Source organism: Drosophila simulans, chromosome 2L (assembly GCF_016746395.2).
Source record: "Drosophila simulans strain w501 chromosome 2L, Prin_Dsim_3.1, whole genome shotgun sequence".
In the NCBI taxonomy this organism is placed as follows: domain Eukaryota; kingdom Metazoa; phylum Arthropoda; class Insecta; order Diptera; family Drosophilidae; genus Drosophila; species Drosophila simulans.
Window position 1 is genome coordinate 12,276,569 of NC_052520.2, and position 21,671 is coordinate 12,298,239.

At 38.7% G+C, this 21,671-nt stretch overlaps 1 protein-coding gene across 7 annotated transcripts; it reads right to left on the reverse strand.

The window, feature by feature from the left end:
- Positions 1-838: 838 nt before the first annotated feature.
- On the reverse strand, positions 839-20,671 carry LOC6732086 (protein bfr2). Of its 7 annotated transcripts, none has more exons than XM_016178363.3 (6): positions 20,537-20,671; positions 18,874-19,068; positions 7,016-7,183; positions 5,132-5,316; positions 4,767-5,048; positions 839-1,729 (listed from the first exon to the last, which is right to left on the reverse strand). In XM_016178363.3, exons 2-6 carry the CDS (start codon positions 18,935-18,937, stop codon positions 1,133-1,135), a joined length of 1,296 nt encoding a protein of 431 aa, XP_016024760.1. In that variant the 5' UTR covers positions 18,938-19,068; positions 20,537-20,671; the 3' UTR covers positions 839-1,132. The 7 variants fall into 7 exon arrangements, with proteins under 7 accessions (XP_016024760.1, XP_016024762.1, XP_002079218.2 ...); XM_016178365.3 differs by having other exon boundaries at positions 20,526-20,651; XM_002079182.4 differs by lacking the exon at positions 20,537-20,671 and having other exon boundaries at positions 18,874-19,109.
- Positions 20,672-21,671: the final 1,000 nt, after the last annotated feature.

Below are 21,671 nucleotides of genomic sequence, written 5' to 3' on the forward strand. Positions count from 1 at the left end.
TCAGGGATTGAGAGCACAGGAGCCATAATTACTGATATGCTTTTTACTCACACACCGATGGACTCGAAAACAGTTTACATCCTTTATTCGCCGGATTGTGCTGATGATGATGATGATGAGGATGCCAACTCACGTTGTAATGCACAAATATGTCTGCCACTTATGCATTCAATGAGCCTGCTACCCAAATGGACGTAGACGTCCATTCCAATCGAGATTTAAAAGTAAATTCTGTACAATTCACGCATCAATTTCGGTTCATTCGTGCAATTATTTTCAATAAGTACTGACATTTTCAAAGAACAATGGCAAACTATATAGACCTTTATTCCTTTTGTTATAAGGGTTCAAGAATTGAATTTAATAGAACATTGAGTAATGAGTGGTAATACTGTACATTAACTACTTTCAGATCTTTTCCATATGCATAAACAATCGGATGATTTTCCGGGACTATAATTCAGCAATTAATAAGCTCTTCTGACCGGCGATTGTGTTTGACAAAAGAATAACAGGCAATTAAGTTAACCATAAGTTGACCACAATTAATTACCCCGGTGCATAGTATGGAAAAAATAATTAACTAGTGTTTTTTATTTAATGCAGGCAAAACTAATGAGGCATATAATGCCTATCAAGCATTTTATGCCCGTATTCAATTTAAAACAGTGAAAGCCTGAAAATATGCTGCACTTTTTTTTAAAGCTTTATGAGCTCTGGGCAAAATTGGTTAATCAATTAAATTGTCCCCGGATTGAATCAAGACACCATCAAGATGGAATAATCTGTTCAGCAGAAATTTTCATATTAATGGCGTTCATTTCTATAATAGTCAGAATTATCAAAGACATCGTATATTTTATTTCACTTCATTATAAATTAAGCCTATTGTCGAAGGCTTAATTATATTAATACATTTATTTTTGATTTCTTGTATTTTAACAATAAATAAATTTCAATGCCACTTTGCATACATAATACTCGTTGTCTGTGAAAATAAATAGGATAAATTACTGATGAAGTGTGCGCCGATTTCTTTGGATCTCTCAGAGATATCCTCGATTTATGTTTACAAGCTATTGAGTTAAGACTAAAAGATAATGCCTAGACTAGTAGTAGAGGCTTGGAATCCTCATTTCGCAGGCTCTCCTAAAGAAAGCTTCTCGAACATAGGCATAGTTCTGATTACAGCTGGGTGCACAATGAACTCGGCATCTTCATTGATGGGAAAATTGGGATCTGCGGCAGCCAAATCGTTGACGGCTATATCGTTGGATAGATCAATGGGCACAAAGTTCTCCTCGATATCGATCTCGTTGTTCAGATCGTTTTCAATGTCCAATTCGGGATCCTGATCCTCACTCCGATCGTGCTCTCGATCCTGATCCTGATCGAATTCGGCCCACTCATCGTTGAAGGTTTCGCTCATCACGACCGGAGTTGTAGCCTCGCCGTCCTCATCGTCTGAGGAATCGAATTCTTCGCGCTCCTTCTTCTCTTTCTTCTCCAAGTACTCCTTGTCCTCGTGATCCTGCTCCAAGTCTTCCTCCTGTCTGATCTCCTCTCGCACGGGTTCCATCATTTGCTGCAGCTTATCCATGGTGTTCTTTTGCTCTTCCGGTTGAGATTCCACTATATCCTCACTGATATCGGAAGCTTCGAATTCGGAGTCTATGGGTGAGCTGGTGTGAGGATTGGTTGTATAACTTGTGTTTGTTGGTGTTGTGGACTGTGCATCGATTTGTTGTGAGTTTAGTGGTGCATATGTGTGCGTGTGTGCGAAATAAACAATAATAAAAGGTTGAAATTAATGTTTGATGACTTCTTTCCAATCTATTGGGTTAGGAATTGGTTAACTTTTAATTTAGCAGCAACATGCAGAATGCAAATAAAGTTATATTTCTTTAAAAATAGTTTTTAAATTAATTTTTGCAATACTGTATTTTTGGCGAATTAAATTGTATAATTTTTATTTGCGTGAAGACTCACAATGATGGCACCTCTTAACGCGTAGTGATCAATTCTTTGACTGAACTGCCGTCAAGTCGAGCTTAAGCTTTTATAACAGAATAGCAATTATGTTAAAGGGAAAGAGAGGGCAATATTAACAGCAGCTTACCGCGAAACCTTTTTTGCAACGAGTGTGAACGGGCACGAAACACAACGATGTTTACAGATACATCTTATCAGCCGTTTTTCTCTCATGCTTAGATATATTTCTCTTTTTTTTTTGGCTTCATTCATTATTTTCGTTTATTATTCAACGCTCAGTTCGTGAGTCACCTTCCCTGGCTGTTAAATCAGCATTCAAATCATTCCATCTCACTCATCTTGTCATTTCTTCCCCGTCGTACAAATACTACTTCGCTCTACACTCGTAGTATTTTCTTAGAAATTCGCATTAATAATGCCTACAACCTTTTACACATTTGTGTATTTTGGTTCGTTGGGATCACCTTATTATACTATATTGCAGATGATATATCACAACGGAAGAACTTTGAATGCGGGGTAGACTGAGAAGAAACTTACTATAGTCTTTATGCAGATTAACGAGAACTGAGTCACCGAGCTTGTTTCTTCTTAAATTCTCGAGAATTCAAGCCGATGTTTGAGTAATTACATTTTGAATGATTATTTTAATTAGTAAGCTAAATATGGCAAATAGTTTTGCACAAGCTATGAATTATTTACAATATGTTGTTATAGAAATACGAACTATATAAGGACATACAACTTATTATAAATTTCTAGAAATACCTAATCATAGATATTATATAATGTTAAAATATTTCAGTTATTATTAGGGCATGTGCATGTTGTCAACGCTTACAAGTTTAAAAGTTATCAGTAGATTGCGATATTTGCGATTATAGCACCTTCCTTTTGCAAAAGCTTCAATAGCCAAATTGTTTAACGGCCTTCAAAAATTTTGCAATATTTCAATGCAGCTGGAAAAGTAGTTATGGTCGCTCTTCTGCCCCGTCCTCCCAAAAACTCCCTTCCATGTGTATTAATATTTATAACCATGAATATTAAATTCAAATAAACGCATGAGAAGCCTGGCCTCTTCCCCACACCCCGTTCCCCCATCACCCCAAAACACAAACCACAACTTTCAATATCCGCGCGAGATGAAATATAAAGTTGAACGCACAAAAAATTTAAATGGAAATATAAAAACAAATCGAATGCGTTTCGCAACTTGTGCGAATAGTTTTTATTTTTGCCGACCTCCTGCTTCCGTTGCGGGCATGAAAATGTCACCGCTGGCAATATTTAAATTTAAAATAGCGTATTTAAACGTTGACATGTCACTTACAACTTTAAAAGTTGTTAATAATTGCGCTTTACGCAACATTGCAATTTTTTTACGGCCATTTATTAATTTCTCGCTGATTTATGCCGGCACGCAAAAAGCAGCAAAAAATTTATCCAACCGGTACTCGTCGATTTCGACACAATAAATTCTCATAAATACGGCCCTGCCGCCGCCCACGTCCAGCCACGCCCTCCGGCCACGCCCAACGCGAAACGTTGGCCCACCGCCCAAGACAAGGATTTATGCGAGCGGAGCGCATGACTTTTAATAAAAATTAATTTTTATTATGGACTAAAAGTAATTAATGGACTTGCAACAAAAATGCCAAGAAAAATGGTCGCATGTGATGCATGGACCGCTAAAGAATCGGTTACGGGTGTGACCAATTGCCAGGGTTTTGCACAGGTTTTGGGGTAGGAAAGTATTTATATAACCTGGCAGAGGGTATGATGATTTATGTCCAAGGTTTGCAACGCAGCAAAGGATCAAAAGCCGAGTGGATATGGCCTTGTCCGTATGTCCGCCTGTCCGTTCGTCCGTCCATCCGTTCCTACGCGAGCTAGCTTTTCACTAGATTTAAAGTATGATACATTCCCAAAACCCTTCATTCTATAACTCGAAAAAAATCTCATTTAAAGCCTAACTTATTGTGCATTAACTTTGTCACGACTCAATTCCAGCTGTCAGTTACAAAATAAAGATATATATTTCCCTCTCATCACATTAACCTTTTTACTTGTCTACAAATTTGCATAATATTTTGTTACATATATTTTTTTAATATTGTGGCCACAAACTATAATTTGTTTGCATTATTAATTTGGATGCACTGCAATGCCATAAAAAAGGTCTCAAATTACTCACAAGTCCAATGAACCAATATGCATATTACATGACTGCAAAATCGTTATCAGATAGGAAGAAAAAACCATCTAATTGTACAATTAAACATTTTGTCGGGTTAATAAAATATTTACGATTGCGGTTTGAACAGATTATTGGCCTGACAAATTAGCAAAACTTAATTATAGAATAAACGGAACTAAAAAAAATCACTGCATTACAAATAAAAAGCATAGAAACAAATGAAAGCTTTAAACAAACAGAAGTGAATAAAATATATAAAAGCATACCACAACCAAACCAAATCCCCAATAATGTGTTATTTCAGTTGCATTATTTGGAGATATAATATTTAGTACAATAAAATAAACGCAGGCAATTTCTATAGTAGGTATATACAATGTGTACTGCTTAGTTTTGTGGAAAACTTTATTTAAAAAAGAATAGAAATATGTATATAGGTATATTACAAGTTATAGAAAGATCTCAATATACAATTCGTTTTTTTTTTTATTGGTTAGTAGAGCGCTTGCCAAGCATTTCCAGGTTAAATGTCTTTCAAAGATTATAAGTTTTTTCTTTGTCGTAAATAAGTTTATACCTTGGGCTCATCAATGTCGCGCACCTCGTTATCCTGCGGCTGCTTCTCCAGCGGCTCGCGGCGATCGTCGTCGTCCTCCTCGTCGAACTCCTCGAACTTCTTGGGCGGGGAGGAGGTGCTGGGCTCCACCGCCGGCTGGAAGTCACCTCCACTGGTGTGCACTCCCTGGGCCACCTCCTCGCCGCTCTCCAAAGGACGCACATTCACCAAGCGGACCTTGAACACGCTGTTGCTATCACCATACACAGTCTCGTTGATCTCAACCTTATGGCCATCGACAACCTGGTGGGGAATTGTATTAGTTATGACTCTTAGACAAATCCATCAGATTATTTCATTCGCATTGCAGTTTCATATTCTCCTACCTTAATGGTGGATGTGGTGTTGGCGTTCTTCGAGTCCAGCGGAATCAGAGGACGAACTCCAAATGGAAAACCTGCTCCGCTGCCATCACTGGAGTCATCAGCGTCGCCAGTCGGAGAAGCGCCTTCCTCGCCAGAATCCCTGCCAATTACAGGCCACAAACGGGTGCGTAGACGGCGGAAGAGATCTAAAGAAAATATTTTATTAACAAATTATCGTAATATCTTATCTTAAAAAAGTTGCATATTTTGTGTAACATTTTTTACGATTATTTTGAATTGATTTAAACTAAGAAGCAACGCAACGCACTGCTAAAACTAAAGAAATTCAAGCATCTGGTGGGAAACAGAGCAGGTGTTTCTGGTCTAGACTGGCTCATGAAATTTCCCTTGAGTCTCTCTATCTGTATTTCAATCCTTGAGCAGGGTGAGACATTCCGTTGTCGTCCCAGCCTGCTGCTAATGTATTTTTCAGTTTGAAAATCCCTAATCCGTAAACGCACTAAAAAGCGTTTTCTGTGTCGCCGGCGTCTCTGTCATTTTCTTGTCTGCACTTTTGTAATCCTCAACCCCTGGCTGCAACCCCTCCCCATTCTGGTCTATAAGTCTGTCTTCTCCCCAGCTCTTTGGCCTTTTTCAGTCGCTTTTTTTTTTTTGTTGTTGCCTTCAACCTTGCCATAAATTCTTGACCGCATTGTTTGCATGACTTTGTTTTGGCCCGGTTGCTGATTGCCGTTTGTCGACAAATTCATTTGCTTGCTGCATTTTAATGCGTTTAAATAGCTGCGTGAAATAGTTTACGCTCTTCGCCTGAAAAAAATCTAGATTCTGATCTTCTTGAAAGATTACAAGACACACTTTAAAGCTTATATCATAGGGCTTTCGCCCCATTTTTGTGCTAAGAAATCGATCCTGGTGTATCAAAAATAATTCGCTGACAAGAAACTTTGCTGGCCACCGCAACGTTCAACTTTCCATTTGTCTATATGCCATTTTCTACGCTTCGTTATCATTGACCTGCAATCTTCAATCTCCCAACCCAAAAAATAAGACAACAAAGAACATAACAACTTTTATGCATGCACAATGCCCAAGGCTTTTGGAAGTTTTTATCCTACCCCACGACCTCGAGCGTATTAGGAGAAGATTTATTAAGTTTCAGCTTCATCGTCGTCATCTGCGACGTCTTACGGTCTCAGTTAAGCACAAATTGGCAAGAAGAGGCGCAAAACTTTTCACTTTTAATGGTCAACAGACTTGTTTGACCTACTCCATGCCACTCTCTTGGGTCCACCATAAATATAGAAATAAATACAAGAGCATAAATAAACTTTGTCTGGCTACAAGAACTTGACATAATATTTTGATAAATTGTTTTTCATTTCACTTCCATGGGAATGGAGTGGGAAATAGGCAGAAAACGAGATGGCTAAGTTAGGAAGTCTCCAAAGAACATTGGCTAATTGGCTGGGCCCTGGGGATGTGCTTTTAAGCCATGGCCAACAATAATAAACATTTAAGTCATACTCTGTTTACCTACTCAAAATAGAATTAAAAACACGATTTTTTGGCAGCATGATGAATAATTTAGTTAGAAATATTATTAAATCTTGGTATTTATAATATTGTTGTCACAAACTATAACTCAAAACCAAAATGCTCTGCTCATCCGCTACAATATTAAGTATACGTAATATGTCAAACGTTCGATCATCGTTAAGCGGAATAATAATGACGACATTAAATGCATGCGAGACATGTAATTGCATGTTGCATGCAGTTTTTGAGGCCACATTAAAATATTGTTTAATTAAAATATCATTATAAATGCTCAAGCCGATTAAGCAGCACATCACGCATACGCCGCGTGTGCCGCACGGTACTCACCATCGAAGGAGTCGAAGATGCCCACATTGAAGCTCGAAGGATTCGGCTGAAGGAAGGGATAACCAGAGCCGGTATCGATGACGCCGCGGAAGTTATGGAAATCCGATTCGGGCTGAGGGCGTGATGGTACTTTAATCACCTCCGCATCGTCCTGTGGATCGTTGCGCGCTGAAATGCAAAGACAGAAAAAGTTATTTCAGTAGAAATTAAGCACTGTTAGTCATCATTAAGAGCCAAATTGGCCGTCGAAAATTGGATTGAATTAGCCAAATCAGCGGTTAAAAGAACCCTTTTGCCTGCCTCATTAACGCTGATTACGCAATCTTTGCTTTGCATAATTTTTTCCATCTCTCTTTCGCTTGAAGGTCTTTCTTTCTGATTGTGCGAGTGCTTTTTTCGCTCGACCCTTCCTGATTACTGGAATTTTATATATTCTTTGGAAAATTTAAGACATCAGCTCCTCACTGTGTTTTCAAACCATGCGCTCGCTACTTCAAAAACTGGGCCAAGGTTTTATCTGAGAGCCCCTAAATAACGAGTCCTTCGCCGGGATTTCGCAGTGAGCGCAGTGCAGTCAGGTTGCGGGCGTAGATAAATTCACCCATCCTCCTTGCCGCCGACGCTCAATCTTTTTAACCCTCAATCTTTAGTCCTGGCATGTTGCACTTCATAAATCTCAACAGCTGACACTGACAGCGACAACAGGCAAAACAACGCAACATACAACATACAATCATACAACAAGTGTCCAGGGGAAGCACAAATCAGGAGTGGAGATGGGATGATGATGGCCAGGGCGGTACTCAGTACTACCAAAATCTGTTACCATGAAAATATATATGCATTACAGAATAATATACTACAACATTATCTTTGATATTGGATTTTTCAAATATTTGCGATTATTTGAATCAACTTCTTTGCGATTCCTGCATACCCCGCCGCATTGGACACTTTGAGCCAAAATAACGACGTTAAAAATAAGTCAAGCCCAGTTGACTCTGCTCGACTCATCTCGGGGCAACTCGTTTCGCCTCCAGTTGGAGAGAAATGTGAAAATGTGAAATATGAAAAGCTTTATGTGCTGCGTGAAATTGCTTACGCAGAAGGCGAACGTATGTGACCCCAAGGGTTCATGGGGGCATGCATGATATGATGTCTGATTCAGGGGTGCACAAAACAAATGCACTTTTGCGGCTCCCTTTTTGCATTCGCTTTTTAAGCCGATTTATGAGAAATATACACGACGATGTCCGCAATATGTTTGGGTTTTTCTGAACAGAAAAAATGTCACCACCCACCAACACCCCCACTCAGCTCGAACATAAAGTGGAGCAATTGAAGAAACAAAAACAAAGACCCCAAATGTGGGCCAGAGGCGCCGAGTGAAAGGGGGGCAGATTGGCAGACGTGAATGTCATTTACAAGTGCAAATATTTACCTTTGGTGGTGCATATGAAAGTGGGCTACCTGCTGGCAAATATGCACCATGGATATATTTGTTGGTATACATAAATGCACAGCTCACAACGCCAATATGAAGATTTCTCTTAAAGTATTCGTATGGTAAAAGGTATTTAAATGCACAAATAAATACAATAATTTTACAAAAAATTGCCAAAGTTGAAGTCTAAATTTACAGGGTACAAAACAAAAGATAACCCCATCGTACATCAGGCCAACCCCTAATTTCTTTTTAAGGCCATTAATCATGCGAAACGTGGTGCACACGGGAAATATGAAAACATCTAACATGGCAGTTTCATTAATTTTCCAATAATTAAGCCCAGACAGGGGACTACCGCTTTTCTCCCGACTTTTCGCATTATAACCGCCGCTGCCTCTGCTGAATTATGGAATTAATAAAGCCAGTTGGCAGATTTTTGGTGAAGCCAAAAGGGACTGTGGAAATTTTCTGCAATGCGCTGCGCTTTTGTTCTAAACACAACGAGCGTTTTTGTAGCTAATTATGTAAGGTTAACAAGCGGCGGGCGTGGCACTCATATATATTTTCATTATTACTTCTTTTTTCTCATTTTTGTATTTTTGGGGCAGAGGGCCTTCCAGTTTTGTTGCCTTCCTGGGAGGCCAAAATAAAATCCCTGACAATCGCTTGGCCTGCGTTTTATGGCGCTAATTGGCCAAGGGGCAGCAGTGGGAGTGGCTGGCTGGCTGGCTGGCTGCGTCAATTAATTAACATAATTGTACAATTTTGCATAATTTAGTGAGCAGCAATGATGATTTTGTGCACCGGACTTCTTTGCCTTGGCTGTCGGAATATTCGGGCTCAGTGGCTAAGGTTGGTTCTTTGAGTAGGTGATTTGATGCTGAAATTCAGCAAGAGTTTAAAACTTAAACGAATTCATATTTAAATTCATATCAAGCTCAGATATTTTATCCAGAAAAATCATGACTTTTATATAGTCAAATTGATTCAACTGACGTTATATTTTTGTATGTTTAGCGCTTAACAAATTTAATTTCCAGCAAAGCAAATAACATTTTTCAAAAAATTCACAGAACCATGGCAGATAGTCATTATCAAAGACAATATTCCACATTATTTGTTTTATAAAACATGACATTTTAACTCTCAAACCAAGTCATCGAGACATAATTAAAAGACACGTTGGGAAATATGAGAATTTGATGGAACTAGACTATGTGATTTTGACTAGAAATAAATACGTAAAGATAATTGCCAACTGCCATGGTTATTTCTTCGTTGCCTGTGCAAAATTGCTGGAAATATGAAAAGCTCTTCGAATTTCCCCACTTGCAGCGCCAAAAATGGTAATTAAACTGCTGGCAAAATGCATCGGGTTGGCTTTCCATTGGCGTTTCCATTGCATTTTCGTATCCGGGGGATGAGACACCGAACTGGCCATCAAATTTATATTGCGGCTATCCCGGGCCAACATAGATGAGTGGCCCCAATATGGTTTTGGCCAACATACAAAATTGCAATTCGCTTTTTGGCCATCATCGATGCGTGCGTTTTCAATTACTTTGACGATCAAATTGTTGATGAAATATGTGTAATACTCGCTCGTCTATTGCCGAGACAAGCTTACTGCCACTTTTTCACTATTCATTTGCCATTTTCCGGCTTTCCCATTCGAAATTGCAAATTCAATTCGCAAAAAATTGCATTTCCCTTGGCTGTGGTAAAAGTTTTCTAATTAATAGAAAGAGTAGCGAATAAAATGCGGAAAAAAATAATAATACTGAAAATAAACAACAGCAACTTTTCAACTCTTTCTGCAGGGCATTCTCATTAAGGACTCGGACTCTCCCCATTCCCCTCAACTCATCCCTTTCGGCCATCTATCAATTATTTTACCATTTTAACGCTCACAAATCAATTAAAGTTTTCCAGCGAATTTTTGCCTCGATTTTGTTGCTCCTTTTTGCAGTTGCACACAATTAATGAATTTTTAATAGCTGCACTTCGGTTAATGTGAAAAGTTTTCCCCTAATGCCGCTGGGGGGAGAGGGTTGTGGGGGGGACTTAGGCTTGTTGTAACTATGATTGTAGTTGCAAAAAGTTAGTTAACTATGTAAATCTTTGGAGAATCTTCTTTTTTTTCCAGCCACGTTACAAGTTATTACTTAAAGCGAAAAAGTAGAAGAAAGAAGCTTAATGGAGCGGTCATCAGTGGGGAAGAAAAGTAACTAAAGCTTAGAAGTGAAAAAAAATTGTTTTTTTATAATTATTTACAGAAATCATTTGGATTTGAAAAGAAAACAAATAAGCTTTCGTATTTAAATGAACAAATCATTGAAAGTGCAACCAATTAATCTTTGGCTTTCGCTTTTAAAATCGCCTTTCCGGCCGTAATCCATTAGCCTAATCCCATCACAGATTAGATTCCAGCCACCCAAATCTGGGCGCATTTCCAGCTGCAAAGAGGCGCCATCAACGCCTTTGCGTCCGGAGCTCCAAACCCGAACCCAAACTCAAATCCAGGCAAAACACTTGGTCTCCATCCGCTTGAAGTGTGCGGAAAGGATGTCGGGATTCCCGCCTGCTGCTGGCAAACTCGATTGTATGCAATTTGGGTTAAAATGATTTCAAATCAGTTGAAAACCACTGACCAGAGACAGTCCGAGGCCTGTCGAAGCCAAGGCAAATGGGAATGGTCGCCAATGGGTGGGGGAGGGGCACATGTGCCGGGGAGTGGGCGTGGCCCGAGTGCAGACTTGTGTCACGTTCAAGAACTCTAAACAGGGGGAAAATTAGTTTGATGCCCCAGAACACACCGACGCATATCTACGACACTTGAGGTCCTGAAGAGGGGTTCATGGGGCAAATGTCAACAGCAGTCGAGGCGAAAGTGAAATCAAAGCCAGCTTTTGAGTTAGCCACCCAAATGCCCAATGCCCCCCACGCCCAACTCCCACCAACCGCCCATCGCCACCCACTGACAGCCCCAATCGAGTGAAAGTGCAGATGGAAGCTTAGTTGCTGTCATTCTCCAAGTGAAATGCCTTTCAATTGACCTGCGTGATTGTGTGTTCTGCTATTTTGCTACCACGCATTCATCGATCACAAGGAGAAATTCTTATATAAATTCATTTCTATTTTTAGAATTCGAATATTTTCTTAGCAAGTATGATTTCCGAAAATTCCCAATTCAAATTCAAATAATCGTTATATTTTTGGCAAGTAGAGTTGCCTACAATTTTGTTCAGTGCACATCACACGCACATGCTATCATCTCCTTCCAATCACAGTTCTGTTCGGCAAAAAGAAGCAAAAGTTTAACAAATGATGGACGTGCAGAACCCCAACTCAAAGTGCGCATATCGCTTTGGTTGGAGCTTTGGAAAAACGAAATCGAAATTAGTTTAACGTCTGAATCCCTGGCTAACCGTCCTAAGTCCCCCCTTCCCCCAGGTCAACCCCTTTTTTGGGGGGCGGCTGTCTGTCTGCCTGCTATCAATTCTAATTACAAATGTCAACAATGATTTTTCGGCCATCCCCTGGATGTGCGAGATGTGTGATGACGTTAGCTTTGAGAGTGGGGGACTCTGGCACCCACTGCTGACCAAATCGAAGGGGTTGAGTGGGCGGGCTGGGAGCCACTGGGTGCCTTGATTAATGTGACGCGTTGCAACAACAGCTGGGGCCACACGCGGGTCTCGTTTCACGGTTGCCTCCATTCAGCTGCCCACTCTTTGGGTTTCAGATACACTCGAAGAGGTTTTTAAAGTATCTAGATCTCGCTATTAGAAAATCTGATCGATAGTATAAATAATTTATATAAAAATAAGCACATTATATAAACAGTTTTTGAGTATCCTTAAGCGGGTACTTATAACCTTCAACGAAGCTAAATATATTATTTTTTAAATCTAAGAAAAAATTACTATTTTTTTGAGTGCATGATTCACAGTGTAGCGGATGCGCTGTCTATTAGGGGATGCGGTGCAGTTCTAGTTATCTGCATGGTTATTTCCCCCTGTCTACAACTGATTGGCAGTCGCGTTGAGTGGCGACTCCATATGAGGCAGTGATAAGTTGGGGAGCAGCCCGTAGTAGAAGAAGAATGGGTTGTGACAGATTCGAGTTATATGGCTGCGTGGAGGCTTCAATGTCCTGCATGTCCTGTGGAAAAATCGGTGGACTGGGCATGTTAATGACTTGAGCGCAGATAACAAATGCGATTTAGTGCCGAATTACATAACAAATTTTGGGGATTACATTTGAGGATATCTGATTGAAGCTGGAAACTTAAACAAGTGGTGTCCCCAGATATTTAAAATTTATACAACACTTATTGAAGGTAAGTAATTTAAGTCCTTTAATCAAAGTAAACCACTTTTGAGCTGAATTCTCATAATCATTCATAAACAATTGCCTCATTTGGCGCACAATGCAGCCTCATTAACCAAACAAACAAATAACTTGGCTATTGAATCTTTCAACAACCCCATTTCTTGGGCTCCATAATAAGAGTGGCATAAAATCACGATTTGCATGACAAACCCATTTTTACGTGCCCACCAGTTGGCAGTAAGGAAGCCGGCAGAGAACCGCTAACCAAAACAAAACGAAATAAATATAAAATCAAATTTAATTCAATTAATTTTGGGTCGCTAGGTCAGCCCGCAAGGCCTACACCCCCAATTTCCACCGCCAACTTATCCCACAACTCAAGTCAGGTGCTGCGTTCATTTTTCATTTCTCACTCCAATTCATTTGCATTTTGCCGAAACATAAACAAAACGCGAGTTGAGCCTAAAACCAAACAGGAGAAAAAAATCAGGGAGTGCTACTGAATGAAGTACACAGCGAGAAAAATATTGTTAAAAAATTTATTAAGATTAAGCAAGTTCAAAATATGGCTTATTTGTGACTAAGCACCCTATTCAGCCGTACTATGCTTAAAAAAAAATTCAAAATAAAATGGTTTCAATTCTATTCCACAATAGTTAAATATTTAAAAGTTTTAATCAAGCAAACTAAGGTAAAACTCGCATTTACATAACAACCTATTAGGCTAAATGCTAATACTATACGTAATCTTCTAAAATAAAATAAAAACTTAATAATATTGTAGTTTTTCTTAACCACCTTCTTAAAATGGAATTCTAGCCGAATTTGATTTCACATTTTTCTCTCTGTGCAATCAATCCATCTCGCTCTGTCCCTCGGGACTTTTCTCCCGATCCCGAAATGTGACAATCGTGTCACGTACTCAATGTTCTGGAAGATTGAACGTTACGTTTGTCGCGTTTAAAATGAGTTTTTTCATCTGAATTTGATTTTGATTGTTTGGTCCCGGACACGAAGAGCACCGCCCCCCTTTCCCCCATCCCACCAATTGGCAATTGTTGTTGTCATATCGTCGCCACATGCAACAAATTATTCTGGAAAGCAGCAAAACTGAAATGAAATGGCCAAAAAGTAAAATTGTTTAATTTTAGGCTTTCCCCGGCCATTGTCGTCTGCCTCCGCCTTCATTATTTCTGTTGGATCCAGAATCATTTTTGCCGCCGAGTACGTGCAGAAAATTTATAAAGAATGAAAAAGATTTGATTTCTGGGCTTGATTTGTAAATGGTTTTGAGTTCCGTGGGGGGGAAGTTGGGGGGAAAAGGGGCAGGGCACTGCGGCAGGTGGTGCAATTGTTAATGATTTGTGTGCCGGAGTTTGGCCTGAATGAGTATGGGTTTCACTCCGAAAGCTTTCACTTTAAATTCGGCATCGAATGGCAATCGATGGAACAGAACACTGGGCTCCAAAATCAATACTTCATTTAATAGAATTATATAAGCAAAAGTAACTAAGTATAAGTATGTAATATATGCTCTTTGAGTTCAAATGAAATAAACTGCATATTAGCCATAAATAATTTTTTCAATTTTATGTACTAAATATAAATAATTTTTTCAAATTTATATACTAAATGCTATCTCTAATGATAAGATAGTTTTAATATTCTATGCACCCAATATCCCTTAAAAGGCTCAAAAAACTAAGCAGCTTGGTGCAATGTCTTGTGAGAATCCGAAGTAAGCTCCAATTAGGCTTTTGATATGCTCAAATAACTTCAGAACCATTCCACAAGAGCCTCAATTTGGCATCCATCCAAATGATTTCTCGGTTTCTTGGCCAAAGATACGGAGTATGCAACATTTTCATAAATTCCACTGGCAGCAATGGATTTGTGGGTGCAGCCCCTGAACATGATTTACGATTACTAAACTACTTAATGTTAATCAATTTTGCAGCAGTTTCAGGACTCAGGACGACGATGAGCACAATTTGTTGGACAGATAATTGCTGCAGACACTTTCTGCAATCATTGCAAATGTTGCATGGTGACAATGTTGCATGTGAATGCCAAATCAAATCGAAAGGGTGAAAATGAGGGAAAACTTCGATGGCGAGGCATGGGCGCTATGGAAATTTGAGGTTCGCATATTTTTGGGTTGCCTGCAAAAACCGCAAATTGCTATTAACGAAAATCTAATCATAACCGGAAATTAATTTGACAGGAATCTCATTAAATTCACAGCCATGCCAAAAGGACACATATGGTAGCAGCTGCTGACGGGTCTGTGAATCCGATCCCGTTCCCACTGCCAATCCACAGCCCCCCCCTGGCCCTTCTACGCCCATGCAATCCTAATTCACCATCCGCAAATCCCCTTTCGCAAATCGTTTAAAGCTGCATTGCGTTGACATTGCAACTGCCTGCCGAGTATTTGAGTAATGTGCGGGATTTCATTATAATATACAATTATTCCCGTGCATCACGATGTTTACACGCAGGCCTAACTCGTGAATTGTCAGCGTTATACATATCTCAAATTCTTAGGTTTCAGGATGTATTTTGTAATTAAGAAAAGCTTGATAACTGATCTTAAGTTCTTTTATTGCTGAAACCGAATTAATTTAATTAGATTTTGAATTAATTTCAAGATTACTGACACCGCATAACCTTCTTGCGGCGATTGCTCCGTGTTAATTCCCCCCAGTTTGTGCTGACTATGAGCAACTGCCTCTGCTTCTCCGGCGACTGCCTTCTGTAATTTATTTCTGATTTCGGGTTTGCGCCATGCGTGGCTGAGCATTAGAGGCGCTTGCACATTTTGCCAGCACATAAATTAACATAAAGAGGCGGCAAACTGCGAGGTGAAAGGGGCCTGGGGGCGTGGCAGAGGGGCTGAGTGGACCGGGGTGGGGGGTATAACCCTCCAGGGAGGCCCTGCGGCGATTACGTGACATTGAACCAGAGCCAAAGTGGCTGATTCTGATGGCTTTTGGTCTGCCGTTGCAGTAGTTCTCAATCACAGACGACGAGAGTTCGAGTCACCGTCTAATTGGACAGGGGCGCCGTCAAGGGGGGGCTGCACTTAATCCCTTCGTGACATCTGACAATTGCAATTTAGCCGGCGATCCATTGAGAGTCCAGAGTCTCTGGCCAGTCGGCTGATCTATTGTCTCACGGTCGTGTTGTTGGCATTTCATTGTTGATTAGGCAAATACCAACAATGCAGCAACGAAAAAAAAATGCTTAATTAAACTATTCGTTTGTTTTTACAACTGCCCAATGATGACTCATGTTTGTCGTAAGCTGCTAGTTTCTATACAGTAGTTAAGATGAGAAGTGCGCAGATTCAAATGAATATAATGCAGTTTTAATCTACGCTACCTGGCTAGTTTGGAATATAAAGTATTATTCATAAGCCGCATTAACTTTTAAAAATATTCAGCTGGCTTCACCCATTAAAAATCGCAATCACGATACAACGATAAAGTTTTCGGCTAGAATTGTATGGGTTTCCATTTAAAGTGATTAATCATTTGACTGCAAACGAAAACTTAAAAAACAAGTTTTAATGCCTCTTAAAATTACAGCATCTTTTGAAATTCATATAGAGCCAACTAAAGTTATCACTTCCTTGAATTTAATTTAATTGTTTAATTTAACACAAGCCAATAGACGTTGCGGTAAAACCTAAAAACCAAACAAAAAGTGCCAAGCTGTTGATTTCATTTTCAACGAATTAATGTAAAACCAAAGTGACAAGGCCAATAGTAAAACTTCTTGGCACAATAAACGAATTACATTTGGCAGCTCAAATTCCAAAAAAATAAGGAAACAATTTATTTTAATTTATATGTAGGCAGTCGGCGTTGTTGTTTTTAATTCAATTTACAATTCATGTGAACAAAGTTCAATTTATTTGGTTTCTTTGCCCTAAAGTCACCGCAAAAGTCCAAAATTCCAAGGCAATAAGTTAAGTCACTTTAAATTAAAACCCCAAGATGTACGCATTTTATTTAGTGCGCAAAAGTGTTTTCTACTTAAATGATTTGTTCATTCAATTGGCTTTGTTTTCAATGCTTTAATTTAATATGCCTTCTCTGACGTGACTGTGAAATTCTCAAATTAAACAGTCGGCTTAGATTTCTACTGATAACATTTTAAATTTAACTGTGTTATAAGTTAAGTTTTAATTGAATTGTCATTTAGATGGTGTTCTGAGAATAAAACAAATCAACATATAATTTAAATATTCTTACATTAAAAGATACTTTCTCCGATTTGTCAACAATTTTCCATAATCAGCTTATCGCCCCATAAACAAACTGTGAGTTTTTCCACTTCATAACAATTGCAACTGATTTAGGCCAGACACAAAATGTTAATTATCTCACTATATATCATACAATTTAACCATAACATTTGTATGGGCTCGAAAATTAACTTCAATTTGCATAAATAAATAACCGTCTAAATTAAACAAATTGCCCGTCTATTCAGCGGCAAATGGCAACAATGAAAACTACATGTAATAATTCACCAATAATTTTCATAATTGTTTTGAGTTTTATTACTCCACGCATAGTTCCACGTACGAGCAGCAGAAATTCAAAAATAAAAAAAAAGTGATTTATGTGAACATGCAATTGCAATTTGTTCTGCGGCAGAGAAAGACATTCCCTGGAAAAAGGCCTTAAAAGCGAATTATGGCCACAATTAACCCAATTCTTTTGGCCATGGGACACTGACATGAAGCGTTCTCATAAAAACCAAATTAAGAAAAATAAGAAAACAAAACAAGCGGAGAAAAGTGCTCAAGAATTTCACTTGCAATCAGCCAGAGAAATGGGATGACTTGAGTGTATAATAATGACAGTTCATTCAACCGATTCGCCGAGTTGATTGAAAGATGTAACAATATTAATTTAAATTTTAAATATATAATCCAGAATAGATAAGCCTGCAGATAAATCCAGTATTTCCACATTTATAGTGACTTAATTGGTTACGTAAATTATTTTAATTGGATATGATTCTATTCTCAGCATGTTCAGATCGCAAATCATTGAATAATTAAATAGAGAAAAAATTAAATAGTTAGAGTAACTACTATTTGTATTTTGAAATAATATATAACATTGTCTGCATGTTCGCTCATCAATTTACGAAATATTTCACTGCAATTTGAAGCACTCATTGCTAAGATGATTCTCAAGCAAGATTTGCCGAAAAATTCACGAGTGTTGCATAAAATTTGTATATTCCTGGCAAATGATTTGGACTGCAACGAATTTGACAACTTCAAGTGGCTGTGGCAGCTGCCAACCCGCTGCCACGCCCACTCCCACCAATCCGCCCCCATCTGCGGGTATCTGCGATTCGCTGGCAGCTTCTTCAGCAATTTATGCATTCAAGTGGCAGCCAAAGGCAGCGAACAGCAAACGCTGATGATGACAATAAAGGACGCTGGATCTGATATTTTGCCATTTGTAGTTACTTGTGTATCCGTAAGATGCATTTGTCTGATTGTCAAGTGCCTCGCTTTGTTATCAGCATGCTGACATCATTATCCGGCAAAGGCAGCGACTTTAAACTTCAATCTGCTGCAGAGTGGCATTAAAACCTTTCTCAAACTTAACATATAATAATTATTAAGAATTCTATGCATAATAATTCATAGAATTCATAGTGAGTAACAATGTTATTTTTAAAGCTGTTCCAAGCTAGAATTACTTCGAGGTAATCTTTCAGATTCTACCAGAATATTCCAGATCAAGAAGGAATAAATGGTACGTAGAAGAGTGCGAATCGGTATTCCCGTTGCTTATCAATTTTCTTTGTTAATAAAGTCAAAAGGTTGTCTGTGCTTTTTAATAACTAATTATGTGCACATAAAAATGAGTAAGGAAAGTGAAGGAAAACAAATATGTAACATATGTGCGCAAAATGCATATTAGTTTGCTTCTTTATATAGAAGTACTTAGGGCAAGTTAACATTTTCAACTAGTAAGTATTTAAATGCTAGTTTATGAAGTGCATCTAAACTGAACAGGTTGCTTTTAAGCCTTTCACTTACCTGGCAATGTGAAAACGCCGCTTAGGGCTAGCACGGTCATCAGCAAACCGAACAAGAGCTTCATTTTTGTTAGTTTTTTTGTTTTTGTATTTCACAAGCTAATAGTTTGTTTAATTTGTATAGTTTATTTAGGGCTGACAGCTTTAAAGCGTTGATGTGAACCGGCAACCGGATTCGTTTCTGTTCAGTTTTGTTCTGTGCGGAAAGACAAACAATCGTCAAATGCGCTTAAATGATTTGAGGAAGCGGCAAATAAACGGCCGCCGGCTGAGTGAGTGAGAAACCGAGTGAGTGACTAGCTGACCGCTCTCCTGCTCTCCCTCTCACTCAATTAGCCGCTGGGCTTATAAATATTCCAAATGGCAGGCAAGTGTTGTGGGAAGAGCGCTTCACTGTGCCCATCAGCTGGGTGCAATATTCGGGGACGCCACTGTGCTGAATGCAGCGTATGAGTAATGTTCTTTAGCACTTTTAATTTAAATTTTTACTTTACACCTTTTTCTTTTCGTTCTAGCTTACTAGTTTACTAACTATTTTATCTACTACTTTTAAAAATATAATATATTATAAATGCAAACCAATCTTTAACATTCTTAAAAGGAGCTCTAAAAAGGCATATTTAAAAAGTTTACTTTTCAATTGAAAGGGTGTTTGAAAGTCGCCGTTGCTCACTGAAACTTTCGCACATTTAGTTGTGTTTTCAATTTACTTAATCAGTTTTTGTCTATGCTTCGTTAGCTGCACGCGGGCTTCTCTATTCCACTATATTTTTATTTCAGACTTTAAATGTGTCCCTGTCACAGTGGCTGAATGTTTTAGTCGCCCCATTCGTATTTCAATTCCACTTCGATTGCATTCAATGGAACTAAGTCTATTCAATGGCTGCTCGAATCACCTGTTGAGTTCAAGGTTTTAGTTTCTGTAAACAAAAGCATCATTTGCTTATTTCCCTAATGGGCAGCTATCGAGTATTTTCTTCCAAGGAAATGAAAACGGAGCTAAAGACTATTCTCAGCAATTAAATGGTTATGATAGAGTGCTTCTTTTTAATTCCATCGATAAAGTAGTCACGCCTTGATTGAGCCGGGTTTAATCACGATCTTACTAACGAATATGCCAAAGATCGGCTATTTATTGGAAATCTTTAGTTAATCCGATTATGAATGATCTTTTTGACTTGAGAGAACTTACGATAAACACCCAATTAAAATTCTGATAAATATGAAAAGGCGTAAAGAATTTGTTTATAATTATACGCTGACTTAAATCTAGAATGTATTATAATCTCAAAATGAACCTGATTTTTTGCACATCAGAAAATTATTGAAATATCTTGACCGACAGTAAATTCTTCAAGGTCTTCAAAATTAGCAACTATAAACTTTTAATAGCATTTTTAATGTCCGATAGTTTTAGAAAGCTATTGTTTATGTTGGGCTCAGCATAAAAGTGAGCACAAGTAAATATTTCGCAAACAGCTGCGTGAAGTAAATTAGGCGTCCAAATTATTGCCCAGACAGCCTAAACAAGCTGCAAATTATTTGTTTGTAAACATTTTTGTCAGCGCCGAAGCGGAAATTGTTCACGCACACAATTCCATTCACATACACATGCCGACACCCGCGAATTTGCATAAACTTTATTATGGTTACCGGTGTCATACAGTTATTTCGGTGGGTCGCTTGAATCACTCGATTTCGAAAGATCGGAGAATAACGCGCGATCTTCAACGTGCGTTGGCTTTAATGAAACGTTTCGGACTAAACGGTTGCGTACGATTTTGGCTTCATTTATACCAGCTCACGTCGCTGGCACTCAAAAAAAAAAAATTGAGAAGAGAGACTGGGAAAGAGGAAAGAGAGGAGGGCGAAGAGAAGAATGCGACAGAAGAAGGGTCTTCCTAGTGCTCCAAATGTACATTCGACAATCTTTTAATTAAAAAAAGAAAAATAACTGAAGAACTTTCAATTATTGTATATTTACAACAGATTCACTACCAAAGATGCCCCTTCGGGTAATCCCATCCTGTTTACCCAACTTCTTAATGGTGCTCATTTAAAAAAAAAAAACATTCATTGACACGTCAGTGGGAGCAAAAGTGAATGTCGCCAGCGGAACGCGAATGTCCTCCAGTGCAATCCCTTGACCAAAACCGTTGGAGTTCGAGGTGTATGTATAAAAATCAGAAATTCAAAGCGGATAGCCGACAGCGCCGGCGAAAGAGACGGATGCAGAAGACGAGAAAGAGGCGGGGATATAGATAGCGACAAGGAACGCGCGCCAAGCGACGTTCTTGGATTGACAATGAAGTCCACCTGCCCCCTTTTACCTGAACTTGCCGCTTGGTTCTTGGCCAGATTGAAATCGCGACGTCGCAGCTACAGCTGTTGAAATCTCCTGTAGCCTGCTCTTCATTCTCTACAACTTGTAAATTCTTGTCGTGGTCCCTCGAACCGGATTCTGTTTTAACTACACTTTCGTTGTTTTTATTCGGACTGCTATTTTCGTTTTACTAAATACAGGTTTGATTGCACTATGCCTTTAAGTGGCAGAGGCGCATTTAAAATAAATTACCTTTTTCGGTTAATTGTTGACACAACATTCTTGCGGTCGAGTCAATAAATTCCCCAAAAAACAAGATTTGGTTGTCAAGGCTTCGAAGTGAGAAGAATTTGAGTCAGTTTAGTCTTACATATATGCACCAACAATAATTTCAAAATATCAGATTGACTTTATTTAAAATAAAATATTTACAATGCTGTGATATTCAAGGAAATAGTAGTATAGTATATATTATA